At 42.4% G+C, this 15,955-nt stretch overlaps 1 protein-coding gene across 1 annotated transcript in view; it reads right to left on the reverse strand.

The window, feature by feature from the left end:
- DNAH6 (dynein axonemal heavy chain 6) overlaps positions 1–15,955 on the reverse strand; it is a 118,172-nt gene that overhangs the window by 3,463 nt on the left and 98,754 nt on the right. The window contains exons 68-73 of the mRNA XM_033172943.1: positions 15,127–15,248; positions 11,262–11,391; positions 7,335–7,462; positions 3,740–3,925; positions 1,300–1,372; positions 248–399 (exon numbers count right to left, since the gene is read on the reverse strand). Of these exons, the coding sequence (XP_033028834.1) occupies positions 248–399; positions 1,300–1,372; positions 3,740–3,925; positions 7,335–7,462; positions 11,262–11,391; positions 15,127–15,248 (791 nt within the window). The remainder of the gene's footprint in view (positions 1–247; positions 400–1,299; positions 1,373–3,739; positions 3,926–7,334; positions 7,463–11,261; positions 11,392–15,126; positions 15,249–15,955) is intronic.

The raw sequence follows: 15,955 nt of genomic DNA on the forward strand, positions 1-15,955 counted from the left end.
TTTGCTGCAAAAGACTATTCACTAATTTTTAAAGGGAACACACAAAGTGAATGTAAGTATCTGCTGATGGCTGAGATATATATATATCTTCACATCAGTGGTGACAAAACAAAACACAGACTTGAGAAAATTCCAGATGAAAGTGTGAATGAATATCAAAACAGATTGAGGCATGTTCTGCAGACCCAGAATAATATATTCTTTCTGTGTAACCAAATATTGTTCACAAACACAGGAACTTAAGTACCTCAGCATCCATTGGCAAGTCATGTCCAAACGGACAATACTTTGAAGCTTCTGCAACTTGCATTTGATCTCGATAGACAGGGATCATGTTATAACTAAAGGTAAGCTCATCAATTGGCAAGTTATATTTTCGAGCATGATTTTGAAGAGTACCTGAAAAGTATAAGAGGGACACGTTTTAAAAGCAACAACAATAATTATTCAGGGAGAGATTAACTAGAATTTAGGATGGCATTCACAGAAAAGAAAAGCATTGGCACATTTATTACTAGAAACCAAACCAAAATAGTAGCTGAGAATTTAATTTCCATACTTTCAAACACTTTTCATAGAACACTGAATCATTATAAACCACTATGCTGAGGCAACTGTAATTAAACAGAAAAAGATTAAAGCATACTATTTTGGAACAGAACATATAAATGCTTATTATGGCTTATTAGTTCATTGGGAATCGCTGTATTCACATTTATTTAATTTTCTTATTACTTTTAAAATTCAGCACACAAAATACAATAAAGAGTCATTCATATCAACCTTAGAATTCAAAGACAATTCAAATGGAGGCATTATTTTCCTGCTTGTTCTATATACAGACTAGACCCTTTAAAATTAATGGGCCTAAATTAGTCATGGGCACTAATTTCAATGACTCTGCTCTGAGTAAATGTTAGTTGAATACAATTACACAAGTGCAAAGAAACAGTCTCTCTCACACACGTTTGTTGTTGGATGGGAATCCAATGTACCCAAGTGTTCCATTTTAACAAAAAAAATCTAATTGATCAGCTGTTTGGATTCCTCTGCAAAAGTTTGATGGATTCAATCTCTTCCCCACTACCTACATCAGAAAAAGACTATAGTTGGCATATCCTTGACTGCTCCATGCAGTCTTTAGGGTCTTCCTCTGCAAAAGTTTGTTTGTAGTTCTGCAAATCATCTTGAGGTTTCCTCAAATCTGCGGGTACCTCCTGTGCTATATTTGTGTGGTACTGTTTTGATGCAGTCATTATGCCAGAATATCAGAAACAGAGGGAATAATGAATATTTTACCTGTCAAAAATCCTTGTGGAAAAAAGAATCCAGAGATCCAGAATGATCTAGGCTTGCCTCTTTTGAGCCAGAACTAGAATAACACACACAACAGATGATATACACTAGGTGTAAAATCTGACATTCCATTTAACTCACTAAACCAAGGATTGACCTCAGTTCATTTGCATTGATGGACAGCAGAACTGGGTTTAGCTAGAATTCTAGTCCTCCATCTAAGTGGATATGACTTTATTTTTATTTATTTTTTTAAAAAAAATCATTACTTTTGGCCGCAATCCAGAAAACCTTGAGTGCATCTGAAGGCAGCTCACTAATGGCTGTAGTTGTGGTTTTCCACATATTGATTTGAGCTAAAGGCAACTCTCATGAAGATCAGAAGCCAAAGGACCCTGCATTTCCTAGGAAACTGGAGTTGTAAAGGGCTTCTGAAGCCGATTCTTTTAGGTGGGAGGATGTGATCCAGCCTTAACCCAGCACACTCTTTTCTACCCCTGTCTGATCATCTGATAGTACACCCTCCCATCAGATGTCAAGAAGATAAAGAACTACACAACTTTTAGAAGACATCTGAAGGCAGCCCTGTATCATGAAGTTTTTAATATTTGACATTTTTTATTATTTTGCTGGAAAACATTCAATAGGCAGAGCTTCCATTATGTGCCTCCCCCCATATCAGTTAATTGGTGCTGGGTAGAGCTGATTGGCACATTTCTTCCTAGTGTCCGTCAGCTGGGTTGTGGGCAGGGTGGGTGTACAGTGGCATCTCAGTGGTTCCATTCTGCACGTTCCCTGCTCCTCAGCTGACTGGGATGGCAAACATACTCCCCTCTCCCTATTCAACATCTGTTTGGCGAGCTGAGAGGAGCACAACTGCAATGGGGAGGAAGGTCCATGGGGAGTCATCCTCTTGCATCCTCCTCCCCATCTAAATAGAACTCTGTGCTAAGGGAAGAATGGGATACAGGTGAATTGGGGGTGGGCAAACAGACAGACTGGAGGGAAGGCTGTGGAAGCTGCATGTAGCCCAGGAGTTGTAGGTTGTTCACATGTTCCGTTAAGTAATCAGTTAATCCAATCAGGAGAAGCAATAGCACAATTACTCTCAACCCTGCATTGCGAAGAATGCCAAGAATAGGGAATACTGGCTTCACTTTGCAAATTGTTCCCTGGTTTGTTTGTTTGTTTGTTTGCTGTGACTCATATTTGGCAGCAGCACTTACGGGTATTAATTCAAGTGAAAAGGAAGCCAAGTTGCAATAAATGGGGGAGGCCTGCATTTTTCACATGGTTTTCACATTCCACACATTAGTGTTTATATTCTTTGTATGGTATTTCCCCCTTATCTCTTCTTCCTAATAAACCTGCCTGTGGCCTTCATTCCTTCAACACTTTGATTGCCTGAAGGTCCCTGCTTTTTTAGCTGATGCTGTTCACTTCTTCCTGCTTCTTATGCCTGAAATTCCCTTGTAAAACACCCATATGGTGCCACCTCTCTCTATTTCTTCAAAGCCCTTGCTTTGCTCCAATCCCTTAGTCATTCATCCCATAAAGAAATGAAGCCAAAGCACATGTAAGTGCCTATTCTATTCTTGTCCTTACACTTGTTTTTCTCTCTTCTTTCTACTCGATTAAAATTTAGGGGATGTCACAGCAAATTCCCTCTCCTCGGCAAACACCTCCCTGAATCTCCAATGGAAATGGAACTACCAAGAGGGACCTGTCTGCTGATCTTAATACCCAAGAGCGTTTGAATGGAAGGAGATGGTCTTTCAGAAATTTGGGGCCTAAGTCATATAGGGCTTTAAACCCTAGAGCTAGAGCCTTGAATTGGGCCCAGAAATGAACCATGGTTGTTTTAAAGCAGGGGTTATACAAGTTCCAAATCAAACCCCAGGCAGTATTCTGCATTTTGGACCCATTGATGTTTCCTCTTCTTTGGAAGCTTCAGGAAGAGGGGGGGGGGATGATCTCCACCACTCCTGCTTCCCTTCAGTCCAGTCCCTGACACCTATGAACCTGGTCCTACCAGGCGAGTGCAACCCTGTCCAAGGCAGGCTCCCTCCCCACATCTTGAGAACTTGGAATGCACAATGCCTCTCTTTTCAGGATCTAATTTCAGTTTGTAGGCCCCTATCCAACTGCCTCCAAGTAACAGCCTAGCAACCCAGCCACCTCTCCTGATTGAGAAGGAACAGAGAGATGCAAAAGCTATTCACAGCATGAACCCATCGTCTCCCACCCCCTTGTATTTTGTAAAGCTATATTGAGTGTAACAAGAATAATTAATGTGTGCCATTTTATGTGCCAGCTTTTGAGACAGGGATTCCGAATGAAAGGACTCGCTTTCCTAATATCCCCCCCCCCCCAGTTGAAAGATCAAGGTCAGCTCTGAAACCTTAAATTACGCTAGCCCTTAAACAACAGCATTTATACTTACATCTACAAAGGCTGTCCTTAGCACGAGATCTTTGACCCATCCTCCTAAAGGTTTCAGTGATGGGTAGGCTGCATTGGCCCACAGGGATGGAACCTGGTTGTTAAGAAAGCTGTTGTACACTCTCTCCATTTCTTCCGACATCACTACGAATCCTGCAATAGCTTTGTTAAGCGTTTGTAGAGAGGTCTGAAAGTTAAACAATGATAGTGTGTTTTATCGTGCCATGGAAAACCAAGGCTTCTTATCAGGCTCATAATGGCACTCTCTCTTTGCTTTTGCTGCAGTCAATCCTCCAGCAGGAGGCTGCTTCAACCCTCCTTCCCTTCCACAGCAGCCGTGCTCAGTTCTGCACTTCACCTCTGCACTTTTGGAACATCGAGGGGCCCATGGATGTAGCCAGGATTTTTGTTAGGGGGACAGAACCTCAGTTAGTTAAGCATTTTTATTGATTTAGGGGGGCGGGGAAGCTGCCCTTACTGTAACAACTTCATGATGAGTACCGGCACCTTTTTTTCTAGAAGAAAAGCACTGCTAGAAGAAAACTGCTGGCTTTTTTGAAAATGCAAAACCCACGGGCCTAACACTGATTAATTTTATACTAAAGGCACAGGAACTAGTTACGTATTTTTAGCTTCTTGTCCCAAAATGCTTCAGCCAAATGGAGGCAGTAAAACTTTCTTGACTGGCATTGGGGATTATCTGTAATCAAACACTACACAACCAAATATGCAGAGAAACAAGGGTGAAAATTCCCTGTCAGTAAAATTATATGCCTGTAAAAACAGTGATATGTTCTTGGAGCTGTTACCCTGTTTTGTCCACTCTGTTCCTCCAAGGTTATTGAGTATTTTCAGCAGTAATCAAGATTGATAACAATTAATTTAAGAAACCACTATATGCTACTGTGCCACAAAGTTTACTGCAACCCTTATGGGTGGCAGAGAAAATAATAAAATCAATCTTGCATTCTGTGAAAGCAGCACTTCCAAATGCAGCCACTGTAGCAATGTGTAGCAGCCAGGGACTCCTCAGTCCTTAGAGCCAAAGATATATGATCCCGTTCTGTGGCCAAACCGCTATGCTGGGGGAAAGCCAGGTGGAAAGTACTTAAATTATCTAAGCTGCAGAAGAAAAGAGCAACTTTTGAAAGGGAAGAATCAAATGATATAGGGAATGAGAGGCTAAGAAGGACAGATGTGAAGTACAAGAAGCTTTGGGCATTTCATGTCATGCGATGTCGCATTTGAAAACTATGAGGGTTTTCCTTCTCCAATTTCCTTCGCCATTTGCAAGATTGAAATCCTACACATACCATCTTGGATGTATATGCAATTGAAGTAAATGGGATTTACTTCCGAGAAAGCATGAATAGGATTGCACTGTAGGGCCCTGGCATCAAGCAGGAATACTGGAGCATTGGGGAACAAGCTGTACGAGGCAGAAGTAGGAGGGTGTTGCTTTAGCTTCAAGCATGCACCTTTCTCTTGCTTTCTTGTTATTATTAGAATGTCACCGATGTATGTTTTACAAGAGTGATAAGCAAAAGGCAACTCCATGTGTTGAGAAATGTACCATCTGAATTCCATGAATGGGAAAGAAAACAAGAGCAGAGGAGAAAAGAGAGGCAAGAGCAACAATGCACCAGTACATAGACATTTGCTTTTGCCAAAAACGTGGTCGACAGATGTGACCACGATACATTTCCCTGTAGATTCGTAGTCTGGAGAAGTGGGTTATCTGATCCAACCAGACTGCCAGCCCATCAACCAACCTAATCCTTATGTCTTACAGAAAAAAAAAACAGATGACAAAGGTCTGTATGGTTAAAGCTATGGTTTTCCCAGTAGTGATGTATGGAAGTGAGGGCTGGACCATAAAGAAGGCTGATCGCTGAAGAATTGATGCTTTTGAATTATGGTGTTGGAGGACACTCTTGAGAGTCCCATGGACTGCAAGAAGATCAAACCTATCCATTCTTAAAGAAATCAGCCCTGAGTGCTCACTAGAAGGAGGGATCCTGAAGCTGAGGCTCCAATACTTTGGCCACCTCATGAGAAGAGAAGACTCCCTGGAAAAGACCCTGATGTTGGGAAACATTGAGGGCACAAGGAGAAGGGGACAACAGAGGACGAGATGGTTGGACAGTGTTCTAGAAGCTACCAACATGAGTCTGACCAAACTGCGGGAGGCAGTGGAAGACAGGAGTGCCTGGCATGCTCTGGTCCATGGGGTCACGAAGAGTTGAACATGACTAAATGACTAAACAACATATACAGGTGAAACTCGAGAAATTAGAATATCGTGGAAAGGTTTATTTCTTTCAGTAATTCAACTTATAAGGTGAAACTAATATATGAGATAGACTCATGACATGCAAAGTGAGATATGTCAAGCCTTTGTTGTAATTGTGATTATTATGGCGTACAGCTGATGAGAACCCCAAATTAACAACCTCAACTTCGGGGTTTTCATCAGCTGTACGCCATAATCATCACAATCATAACAAATAAAGGCTTGACATATCTCAGTTTGCATGTCATGAGTATATCTCATATATTAAACTCCAGTAGCTAACAGCTTACAGCTCCCATCAGCACCAGCCAACAATGCCAAAGGTCAGGGATGATGGAAGTACAGCAACATTGGGAGAGCCTGCAACACAGCAATCCAAATCCTGGCAGTGGAGCAGTGGATCCATGGTGGTATCTGAAGCTCTGTTGTTTACACCAGCAAGGGCGGAAATGCGGGCACTTCTCCCTCATTTTTCACAGCACCAGCTCCAAGGTGTACCAACTGCAGAGTCACTGCCACCGTGCCCTGAAACTCCCCGTTTTGAAACTTTGTACTGCCTGGTGCTCTCAGGAAACCACCAGCAGGAGTGTGAGTCTGCTGCCCACCTTGGTGAAGCTGAGGTTGTGACAGACCCAACAGCTCTCCTCTCCACTGATGGGAGACTGGTGTAGAGGCAAATATCCTATACCCCATCCCAGTGAACAGTGCTGGAGATTAACATGGCACTGTGAGTAGACACAAGATATCACATCCAGATTCAAGGGAGGAGAGGAAGGATGGGCCTTATGAATTCCTGTCATATAAGAATGCATGTCCCCTGCAATAATAAAATATGAAGCATTTTATTAGATGCCTTGTTTTCAAAACTCTTTAAAAAAACATTGTTATTCCCCCAAATATTTAAAGGACAAGTACATAAAAATTCTTTTTATAAGGTAATTTGTAAACTCCTTAGAGGTTTTCTTTCATTCTAGTAGCCTAGAAATTTAACAGCTCATAAATTTAACAAACTAACAAATTCTAAACGATGCTTTGCTGACATCTTAAGACAGTGACACAACAGATAACTGGTTGGCCTTACAGGTTCACTGCATTATCCCAGCAGAATCTCAAGAGCCTTTTTATTAAATTCAGCTCTGGTTTATTATATTATGCTAAGATCGGAAGCTTCTCAAGAGTAGCTTTTGTGGCATATTGATTCTTAGCATAATAAGGCTTCCACAGCACTGGCTTCTAAATACAAGCACAGCAAATCAGTAACATCAATATTGATGCCAGCCAAGGAAAAAAAATATTGTTATACCCTTAACAGAATGAGAAGACGGTTGAAACGATCCACTTCTTGCCCAAGGACTGTAGTCAGAGAGTCCAAACGCCCTTTGTCATCCTTGACAAAAAGGGTTTCAGCAGCCACGTCCATGTCAAGTTTGTCTGCAACACAAATGCTGAGTTTATCTCTGAACAAAGCTTGTCCGTGTCATTACCATCCATTTAGAACATACAGCCATCGTCAGCAACTATTTTGTTTTTATTTTTTAAATAAGGGCCTTATTTTCAACTAAGCAAGAACTCGGGGGCCAGCAAGCAACATGAGAAATTCCCTCTGACCCACTTTCATACATTGTTTTCAAAAAGGCACAAGCCCAACAGGCCCATTGGTCTCTTACAATCTTGACAGCAACAGAAGCATTTGGCAGAGCCATTTCTGTAGCTGTTGTCAGGATTAAGGCTGTACCTTGAACCAGGAGTCTAACCTCCATAAATTCATTCAGCTCACCACAACTTCTCTCATTCTGCTCATAGGAGTGTGTGTGTGAGAGAGAGATGAGATGGGATGCAACAGAAGGTACGCCTGCATGGATGGCAACCAGCCTTTCTAGCCCCACTGGGCAATGGCTGGGTTCTCTCTGGCCACCCCTCTGCTCAATCTCTCTGTCTCCCCTTCAACGCCATGTTGCGTGGACCAGAACGGCCAACCTCACAAGGGAAGTTGATTTCACTGTTCACAGCAGTGATTCAAATGAAGCCGGTTTGTTTAATAAAAAGCTGGTTAGAGCATGGTTGCAAGTTCAATCCCTGTATGGGACAGCTGCATATTCCTGCACTGCAGGGGGCTGGGTGATCCTCAGGATCCCTTCCAACTCTATGGTTCTATGATAAAGGGAAACGATGTGTGTATTTGCTGAAGACAAGACACCATAAACAAAATTATCTAACTAATCTCGCCGTATGTTTGATAAACAGGCAGGCACAAGGCACTTGACATTTACAGATTATACATGAGGGAAAGCAACCTTGAGTTCCAAAACAGCTGACAGCTTTCCAGGGAATGGGATTTATCAATCCTATGCCCTTGGCGAAGGGAGGTGGTGCTGGTGCTGGTAGGAAGGTTAGCAAACCAAACAGTTCTTGGGAGGCGGAAACATAGTTTCTGCTTCTAAAAATAAAAGGTGAGCTCCCATGGCCAGGTGGGACTGCCTCTATAATAGTTGCTATGGAGGGACATGGGTGGCGCTGTGGTCTAAACCACTGAGCCTAGGGCTTGCTGATCAGAAGGTTGGTGGTTCGAATCCCCATTACAGGGTGAGCTCCCATTGCTCGGTCCCAGCTACTGCCAACCTAGCAGTTCGAAAGCATGTCAAAGTGCAAATAGATAAATAGGTACCGCTCTGGCGGGAAGGTAAACGGCATTTCCGTGCGCTGCTCTGGTTTTGCCAGAAGCGGCTTAGTCATGCTGGCCACATGACCTGGAAAAACTGTCTGCCAGTAAAGCGAGATGAGCGCCACAACCCCAGAGTCGTTCGCGACTGGACTTAACTGTCAGGGGTCCTTTACCTTTTTTAAGTAGGGAAAAGCAAGCCTGGTATGAGAAGCATGTGTGCCCTCCTGATACCTTGAGAGGAGCAACTGAAGACCACAAACAACTTCTGTTGCTGGCATATGTGACATTTTCTAATATGGGTTCCTCAAGCAAGGTTATTTGCTCCAGTCTAATAGAATCTGGAGCTATCCCTGTAAAGAGGTCTGAGCTAGTTGCTCCAGACTCAGACCACATGGCTTTTACAAGCCATTCTTGTATTCCTATACCAATCATTTAGGAACTTTCAACGCTACGTCAACTTTTATTGTCTGTGCAATTTTTTCTGAATGCTGTATGGAAAAATCACATGCATTTGACATTTTAACTTCCGAAGCATGTGGTCCTTTTCTATGCTGGGGAAGAGAGGAACTTTGGAAGAAACTTAGAAGGGTATCTTTTAAAGGTTTGCTGCTTATTTTCTGACTTTAAATCTCGGCTGGAGTTTTCTCACCAAAGTGTACTTGGCATCCAGAGAATTCTTCTTTTATATCAATTTTATTTATTTCTTTCATACCCACAGAGAATACATCTCAGTGAACTACCGGTACATCTAAGAAAACATGCAGAGGATTGTACTGCAGGGCTTTCCAGGTTGGTGGAAAATAGCATTCTTCATTTCTGGTCTGCATTAGCTCAAAGACAGTTATAGCTGTCAGAATTGTTGACAGATTACTTAGTAGGGCTGGCAACCAATTAAACATTTTCCTTCCTTAATTAACTCTTTTGCTTTGAGTAATTGCTTGATTAATTAAGTAGATATTGTGTGGGTATTTATTTAAAACAACAGCTTGCCTCAACTAAACAGGAGAGATATAGCATTCTTCACCACATGACCTGCCTCAGAAAAGATGAATATAAATTGTCCACAAGAATGCTACCTGCACTACAAGCTGCTTCTCAGGGGCAGCTCCAATTAAAATAAGAGTTTTAAATCTGTGAATAATAAAATAATTATGTTAAAGCTGTCTGTTGTTGTTGTTGTTGTTGAAAAGCTGTTTTCATAGTCAGTGCTGGGCAACACAGCCAATCAAGCCAAGCCATTTCAAGATAAGTTTGTTGTTGTTTTGGCAGAGTGCAGGATCTTACTTGTGTGTTTATCAGATATTTATCAATTATTAGAGGGCACCCGGGACATTTGAAGTGATTTCCTACAAATATTTCCTGAAAAGCAAAACAGAAGGTCAAGAGGCAGCGGCGGGGCAAGCTGATTGGGCGCCTGGGAGAGTGCGTGTGCCCTGCACCCAGGGGTGGGGCAGGCCAGGGCAAGACGCTCTGCGGGGGTCTGCCTGCCTCCTCCCACTCAGCCGCTCTACAGCTGAGGGGGAGGCGGTGGGCGGACCGTTTGGGGCAGCATGGAGCCTGCGGGCGCCCAAGCCACCACATCATTCCCAGGGGAGACACGTGGCTTGGGCACGCTGCAGGCCCCGCGGTGAGTGCCGCCCGACATTTTGTCATCCCCCTCAGTGGTGACACCCGGGGCGGCCTGCCTCCACTGCATCCCCCTTCCTCCACCCCTGTCAGCCTTCACCTGTGACCTCTGAGGTGAGGGAATGGGTTCAAGCAGCTGTAACTTGCTTGGCATATGATGAAGGCAAATCTTTCCTTTCTAATATTATGATCATATTTCTCTTCACAAATTCTTAAAGGAATCCCCCCCCCCAAGTTGTTGCAGAAACATCTGCGAATCTTCTAGGCATCTCTCGGCTGAGAAACTTTCATATATGTATGTGTATGAGACAAAAGTTGGAAACCTTGGCCGACTCTATGGGAGATAAACCTGCTGGAGGAAGAACTGGCAAAACTTGGATTCAACAGCAGACTCACCTGCTTCTAAAGTTGAACATGAGTGGGTCCCTCCGGAAGCGATGGGACGTGATGGCATTCTGTTGCTCTCAGAGGGAATTGTTGGGGAAAGTCATGTAGAACTGGGATGGACCAATTCTCAATGAGTCTGTCCATCCCTGTGACCACAGATCAGCATGTTGGCATTTCCCACGCAAATCCCTATCTCCCTACTTGCTGCTTCTCTCTTATCCACCAAATATTTCTTATTGTCTTAAAAATCCTAAACTACAATAAAACAAGTGATGCCTACCCCAGTACAATCCATCTCAGGTTGAGGCATGACCTGTATTAATGTATGTGGAACTAAGTAAGTGAGTTAGGGCAGCAGTCAGGGAGAGCAACTTAGTGACACAGAGAGAAGGCATAGGTTTTCAGCTACGAGAATTAACACCGCTTGTAGCACAATCTACCTCTTAAAGATCAATGGCATAATTCCAGTGATCGTTTGTTTCCTAAATCAAGGATTTAAGTGGGGGAAACTACATCAGCAGTCATATTAGAAAAGAAAGTTAGTGCCTTCCATACCAGGAATTTTAGCCAGGATTGAGGTAGCGAGCTCCTCAACAATCTCATCATTGCTTTTTCCTGTTCCTTGGGCAGATGATCGTGGCTGTACATCAAGTATTGTAGTGATTAGGGTATTTGTCTCTTTGCGCTGTAATAAAGAAGTGATACATTCTAATTTGCACCTCAATTTTTAGGGTGTCCATGTTCAAAATAAATTACTTGATTTCCATAAGAAACATTTATGTTTATAAATCTGGCTACCCATTTAATTCCTTCTTCATGTTCAAAAGAACAAACATGGCCACAGATGGTTGCATATGAAACTCATCATAAAGTAGAAGTTTTAGATTTTGTTCCCTTCAAAGTTTGTCACTTGTAAAAGTGCATCTATCGTACATTCTTGAATCTTGACACCCATTTCCATTATTGATTCAATATAAGAATTTAAATCCCTCAATATCTATAAAGTTAACAATAACTTTTAGTACTTTCATTTGAAAAAGCAGGCAATAGCTCCTACTTATTTGTAACTTAGTCCACTAAACTTTGTAGTATGCGTTATCAAATGTAGCTATAATGGTAACAGAGTAAAGTTAACATTTAATGATTTTGGATAATTATCTTGCTAGCAGAAGATATAAAATCCTTTCTCTAGACTGTGAGTTTTATGGATGGGTTCTTCTTGGAGGGGGGTAATGCCATCTCCCACTTCTTATAGCGCTGAACCTTAAACACTGCTTCATTAGTCTAGTTTATAATGAACGATATACCATAAGCAAAATGTAATAAATACATTTTTAAAAACCCAGTCCTGATTTTAAAAGAATATTGTTTTTCATATCTGCTTCTGGAAAAAATGATTTGAACTTCATATACAAGTTATAATTTGTTATGGCAATATTTAAAAATAGGTACTGCTGAAATGTTTATTCAATGTAACTTCTGTCTCATTGAGTCACTGTTGAGGTGACTGTGCTGGCTATTAACCACCATTAACATTCATTGTTTTAATTGCTGACCTTTCTTCTCACTGTTTTGCCCCCTTAAACAAACACACACAGAAAGAAAGTGTAGCCATTGTCTTGGGTCCTAATGTGATTCTATGATATTTATTAATGTAACCAAAAATAGGCTTGGCTTTTATTTTGTGATTGTTAAAATGCGAGCCTGACACAAATATTTGTGCAATAACATTATTCCATTACAAATTATTTAATGTTGTAAGCTGCCCTGAGACCTTAGGGTGAGGAGTAGATGATAAATATATAAAATTATAATACAGATTTATTTTTCTATCATCCTGATTATGCTTATATTATTTTTCAATATTAATCCATCCAAAACCCCATTTTAAAATTCTTTTTTTGGGGGGGGGGGCAAAGTATGTGGAGAAATCATAAGCACGCCCTGCAAGACATGGCTTGAAAACAGTGAACTGAGTTTTTTGCCGTATGGTGGAATAGTCAGGGAATCATGAACACACAGTACCCTGAAATCTGTTCCATTCTAGAACTAAGTGGTGTATTTGGCAGGTGGGTGTGGAAACACAGAGCCCACCCCACCCTGTCAGCATCCTATAAAATTCATTTTACCTCCTTGGCCATCACTATCCTTTTCCCAGCAGTTCACCCTCAAAATCAACTCAATTTACACTTCTGGGTGGGATTCCTATTCATCCACAATCATTTTTATGCACAAATTCAGCTACTGTTTATTTTTCCAAACCACCCTACTAAATTCTAATTGCCTTAAGCCACTCCTCCTGCAATTTGTTACAATTCAAGCAGTATCGAACTTCCGGCGGCGACGCCATCGTCGGGTGGTCGAAGGCTGCTTCGGGTCCGAAGCGCCTTGTCCATCCCGGGGGTTAGGAGCCGCGCTACCGCAGCGCGCGGCTCCGGTTGGGGTGCGGGAAGAGCGTCCCGCACCCTGGGCTCCCCGGCTGCGCCCGCGGAGGCTCCGAACCCTTCCCTTGCCCCCCCTGTAAAGGGGGAGTGGGGGTGAAGGGCAAACGGAGCCGGGCTTCGGGGACATGCCCCAACCGGGATGCAAATGCGGCGACAGAGCCCGCGGTGAGCGTCCAAGTTCTACCTTTGAAGAATGGAGCTAAAAGAACCCGGTGGTCGTGAGTAAAGAATTTGATCAGAAAGCGTGCTTTTGGAACGATCCGGGGGGAAGGAGAAAGGCAGCCTGCCCTCCCTCCCTTCGAGATTAAGAATCTAACCAATCTGAGTGATTGCTGCTACAGAACTGGCTACAATGTATTTAAAATTGACACATGAGACTGGCAAACTTTTCTTTCGGGAAGTTAACTAGAGGAAAATATCTCCTTTTAAAGTTGCGGTATTTGCGCTCCAGCTCAGGAAAATGGCGATGAACAAAGAGGGGAGTAGAAATATGACACCCGCTTCCTCCTCCTCTGCCAGTATGCTGGGATTTGTCCTTGAACTGGTATTGAACTCTGGACTAACGGACGAACAGAGACTCACTGCCTTGAAGGTGGAACTGCTTTATAGAAAAGTCAAAGTCTTGTGTGGGGGTCTGAAATGGAACCAATTGCCCACAGAGGAGGCTTATAAAACTTTTGATACTTTGGAAGAAAGCCTTGCCAAAGAGCTGAGAGGATGGATGCAAAGATGGAGAGAAATGAATGAGCTACTTCGGAGAAGAAATTCGCTTTTTGGGGGTGGCAGCCCCAAGGCGACGTTAAGATTTCGTATATCCAGTCCCCGAGGTGTGAGCTCGGGGGCCAGGGACAGAGAATTAAGGTATCTACAAGAAGAAAAGGAATGCTACAAAGAACCGAAGAAGCTGAGAGATGATGAGATGGACACCTCTGAACTCGTGGCAAGGAGAGGTTTGGACTGTGCCTGGATCTGTGGACGTTTGGAGAGGGAAGAGATACGGAAGTTCAGTGCTGATGCCATCAGGAGAAGAATAATGGACAGAGGGGGTGTGGGGTGAAGCATCAAGTAAAACTTTAAACAGCCTGATATGGTAAATTGAAATTGGAGGGTGAATACTGTCAACAACATTTCGTTATATTTTTTATTTGAACATGAAAGGAGATATTTCAAGTTATTACGTTATTAGCAGCAACCTTAAGGATAGAAGAGATAGATTAGATGTGAATGATTTGTGAAGTTCTATGAGGTGGAGTATAAGTAAAGTGAATTTAAGTGGATTAAGTTTATGGATCAAGAAGATTAAACGATGAGGTATTACTATGATGATGCATTTTTAGTAAAATGTTGAAGATATAATTGAATGTAATTATACAATTGAAGTTAATGTTTTTTTTTTTTGCAGGAGAAATGGTTATAAAATAGATTAAGGATATAAACTCGAAGGTGAAAAGGCAGGGGAAGTCAATGGTCAAGATATGGAAGTAGAAATTTTTTTTTTTCTAGAAAGATGCAATAAGAAAGCTTGACACTGTTTGTATTTGTTTTATCTGTTTTGCATTTGTTTAATTGTAGGTGTGGGTGTGGGTATATGTTGTTATAGAAAAATGCCAATAAATTCTTATAAAAAAAAAAAAACAATTCAAGCAGTATCACTAAGGGGGGGGGGTCCTGCCTCCAATGGAGCCTCCACCTTCAGTGGCAGTCAATCCTTCTGGTTGAACGGCCTCCATGGCGGCTGAGGCTGCGGCTGGAGTGGCAGGGAGAGGCTCCATGGCGGCTGAGACGGAGCACACACACGCACGCTGAGATGGCGCACGCACGCAGCCAGCGGCGGGGCGGAACTCCGCATAGCGTCGCATGATGTTACAAGACGACCCCCGACTTTAGAGAATATTTTTCGGGATTAAAAAGTCATCTTGTACGCCGCGATATACGGTAATTACATTAGAGCACATATCTTAAATATATTCACAAACCTGGAAAGCTAAATTGGCATTTTCATGCATTCCAAATATTTCCGGGTCATCAATCAAAGGAAGGTTTTCAATGTAGTCTTTAAAATCTTGCAGACTGTCAGCCACTGGGGCAAAATATATACCTATTGTATCGAAAGTCAAACACAGCAGGAAAAGGTTACTCACATACAAAACATAAAATCATAGTACATGTATTTGTATTTTTATGAGTATGGGGGTACAAGACAGCCAAAAATTTGGATCAAAGTAGTGACAGAATTTAATGTTTGAGGTGTTTAATTAAGCTTGCGTTAGAAAAATACGTATGTGCCAGGGGAAGCATAGTGTGTAGTCTAAGCACCAGTATTTAGCATGGGTAAACACTAACTAAATTAGGCAATTTCCTGAAGCTGTGTATTAGGACCGTAATCCTAGCCAATTAACAAGTGTTAATTGAAAAGACTAATTTTCTTGTTAGGTGAACTGGCCTGGGGGGCAGACCATTTGAAGTTCAATGTATCAAAAGGGCTGAGTGTTGAATAGATGTGAAAAGCTAATCCCCTTTGAGGTAATGAGCACATCAAAGGAGGCACCACCCCCTGGTTTATAAAAGAGACCAGAATTAGGCTAGAGAAGCTATGGGGTTAGGGCTGGAGTGATGCAATGGGGAGCATAAAAGGAACCGTTAAGGTGGGTTGTGCCCTGCAGTGCAACATAGGCTGCAGATAAAGGATAGTGCTGGGCTTATTGTCGCTGCTGCGATGAAATAAGCTGGTGTTTTTGGCATGCAGCTGCTGTGAACTTCCTCCATTGCAAGACTTCCTCTCTCCCCTCCCTGCAGGTCTCAGCA

Source organism: Lacerta agilis, chromosome 16 (assembly GCF_009819535.1).
Source record: "Lacerta agilis isolate rLacAgi1 chromosome 16, rLacAgi1.pri, whole genome shotgun sequence".
NCBI lineage: Eukaryota > Metazoa > Chordata > Lepidosauria > Squamata > Lacertidae > Lacerta > Lacerta agilis.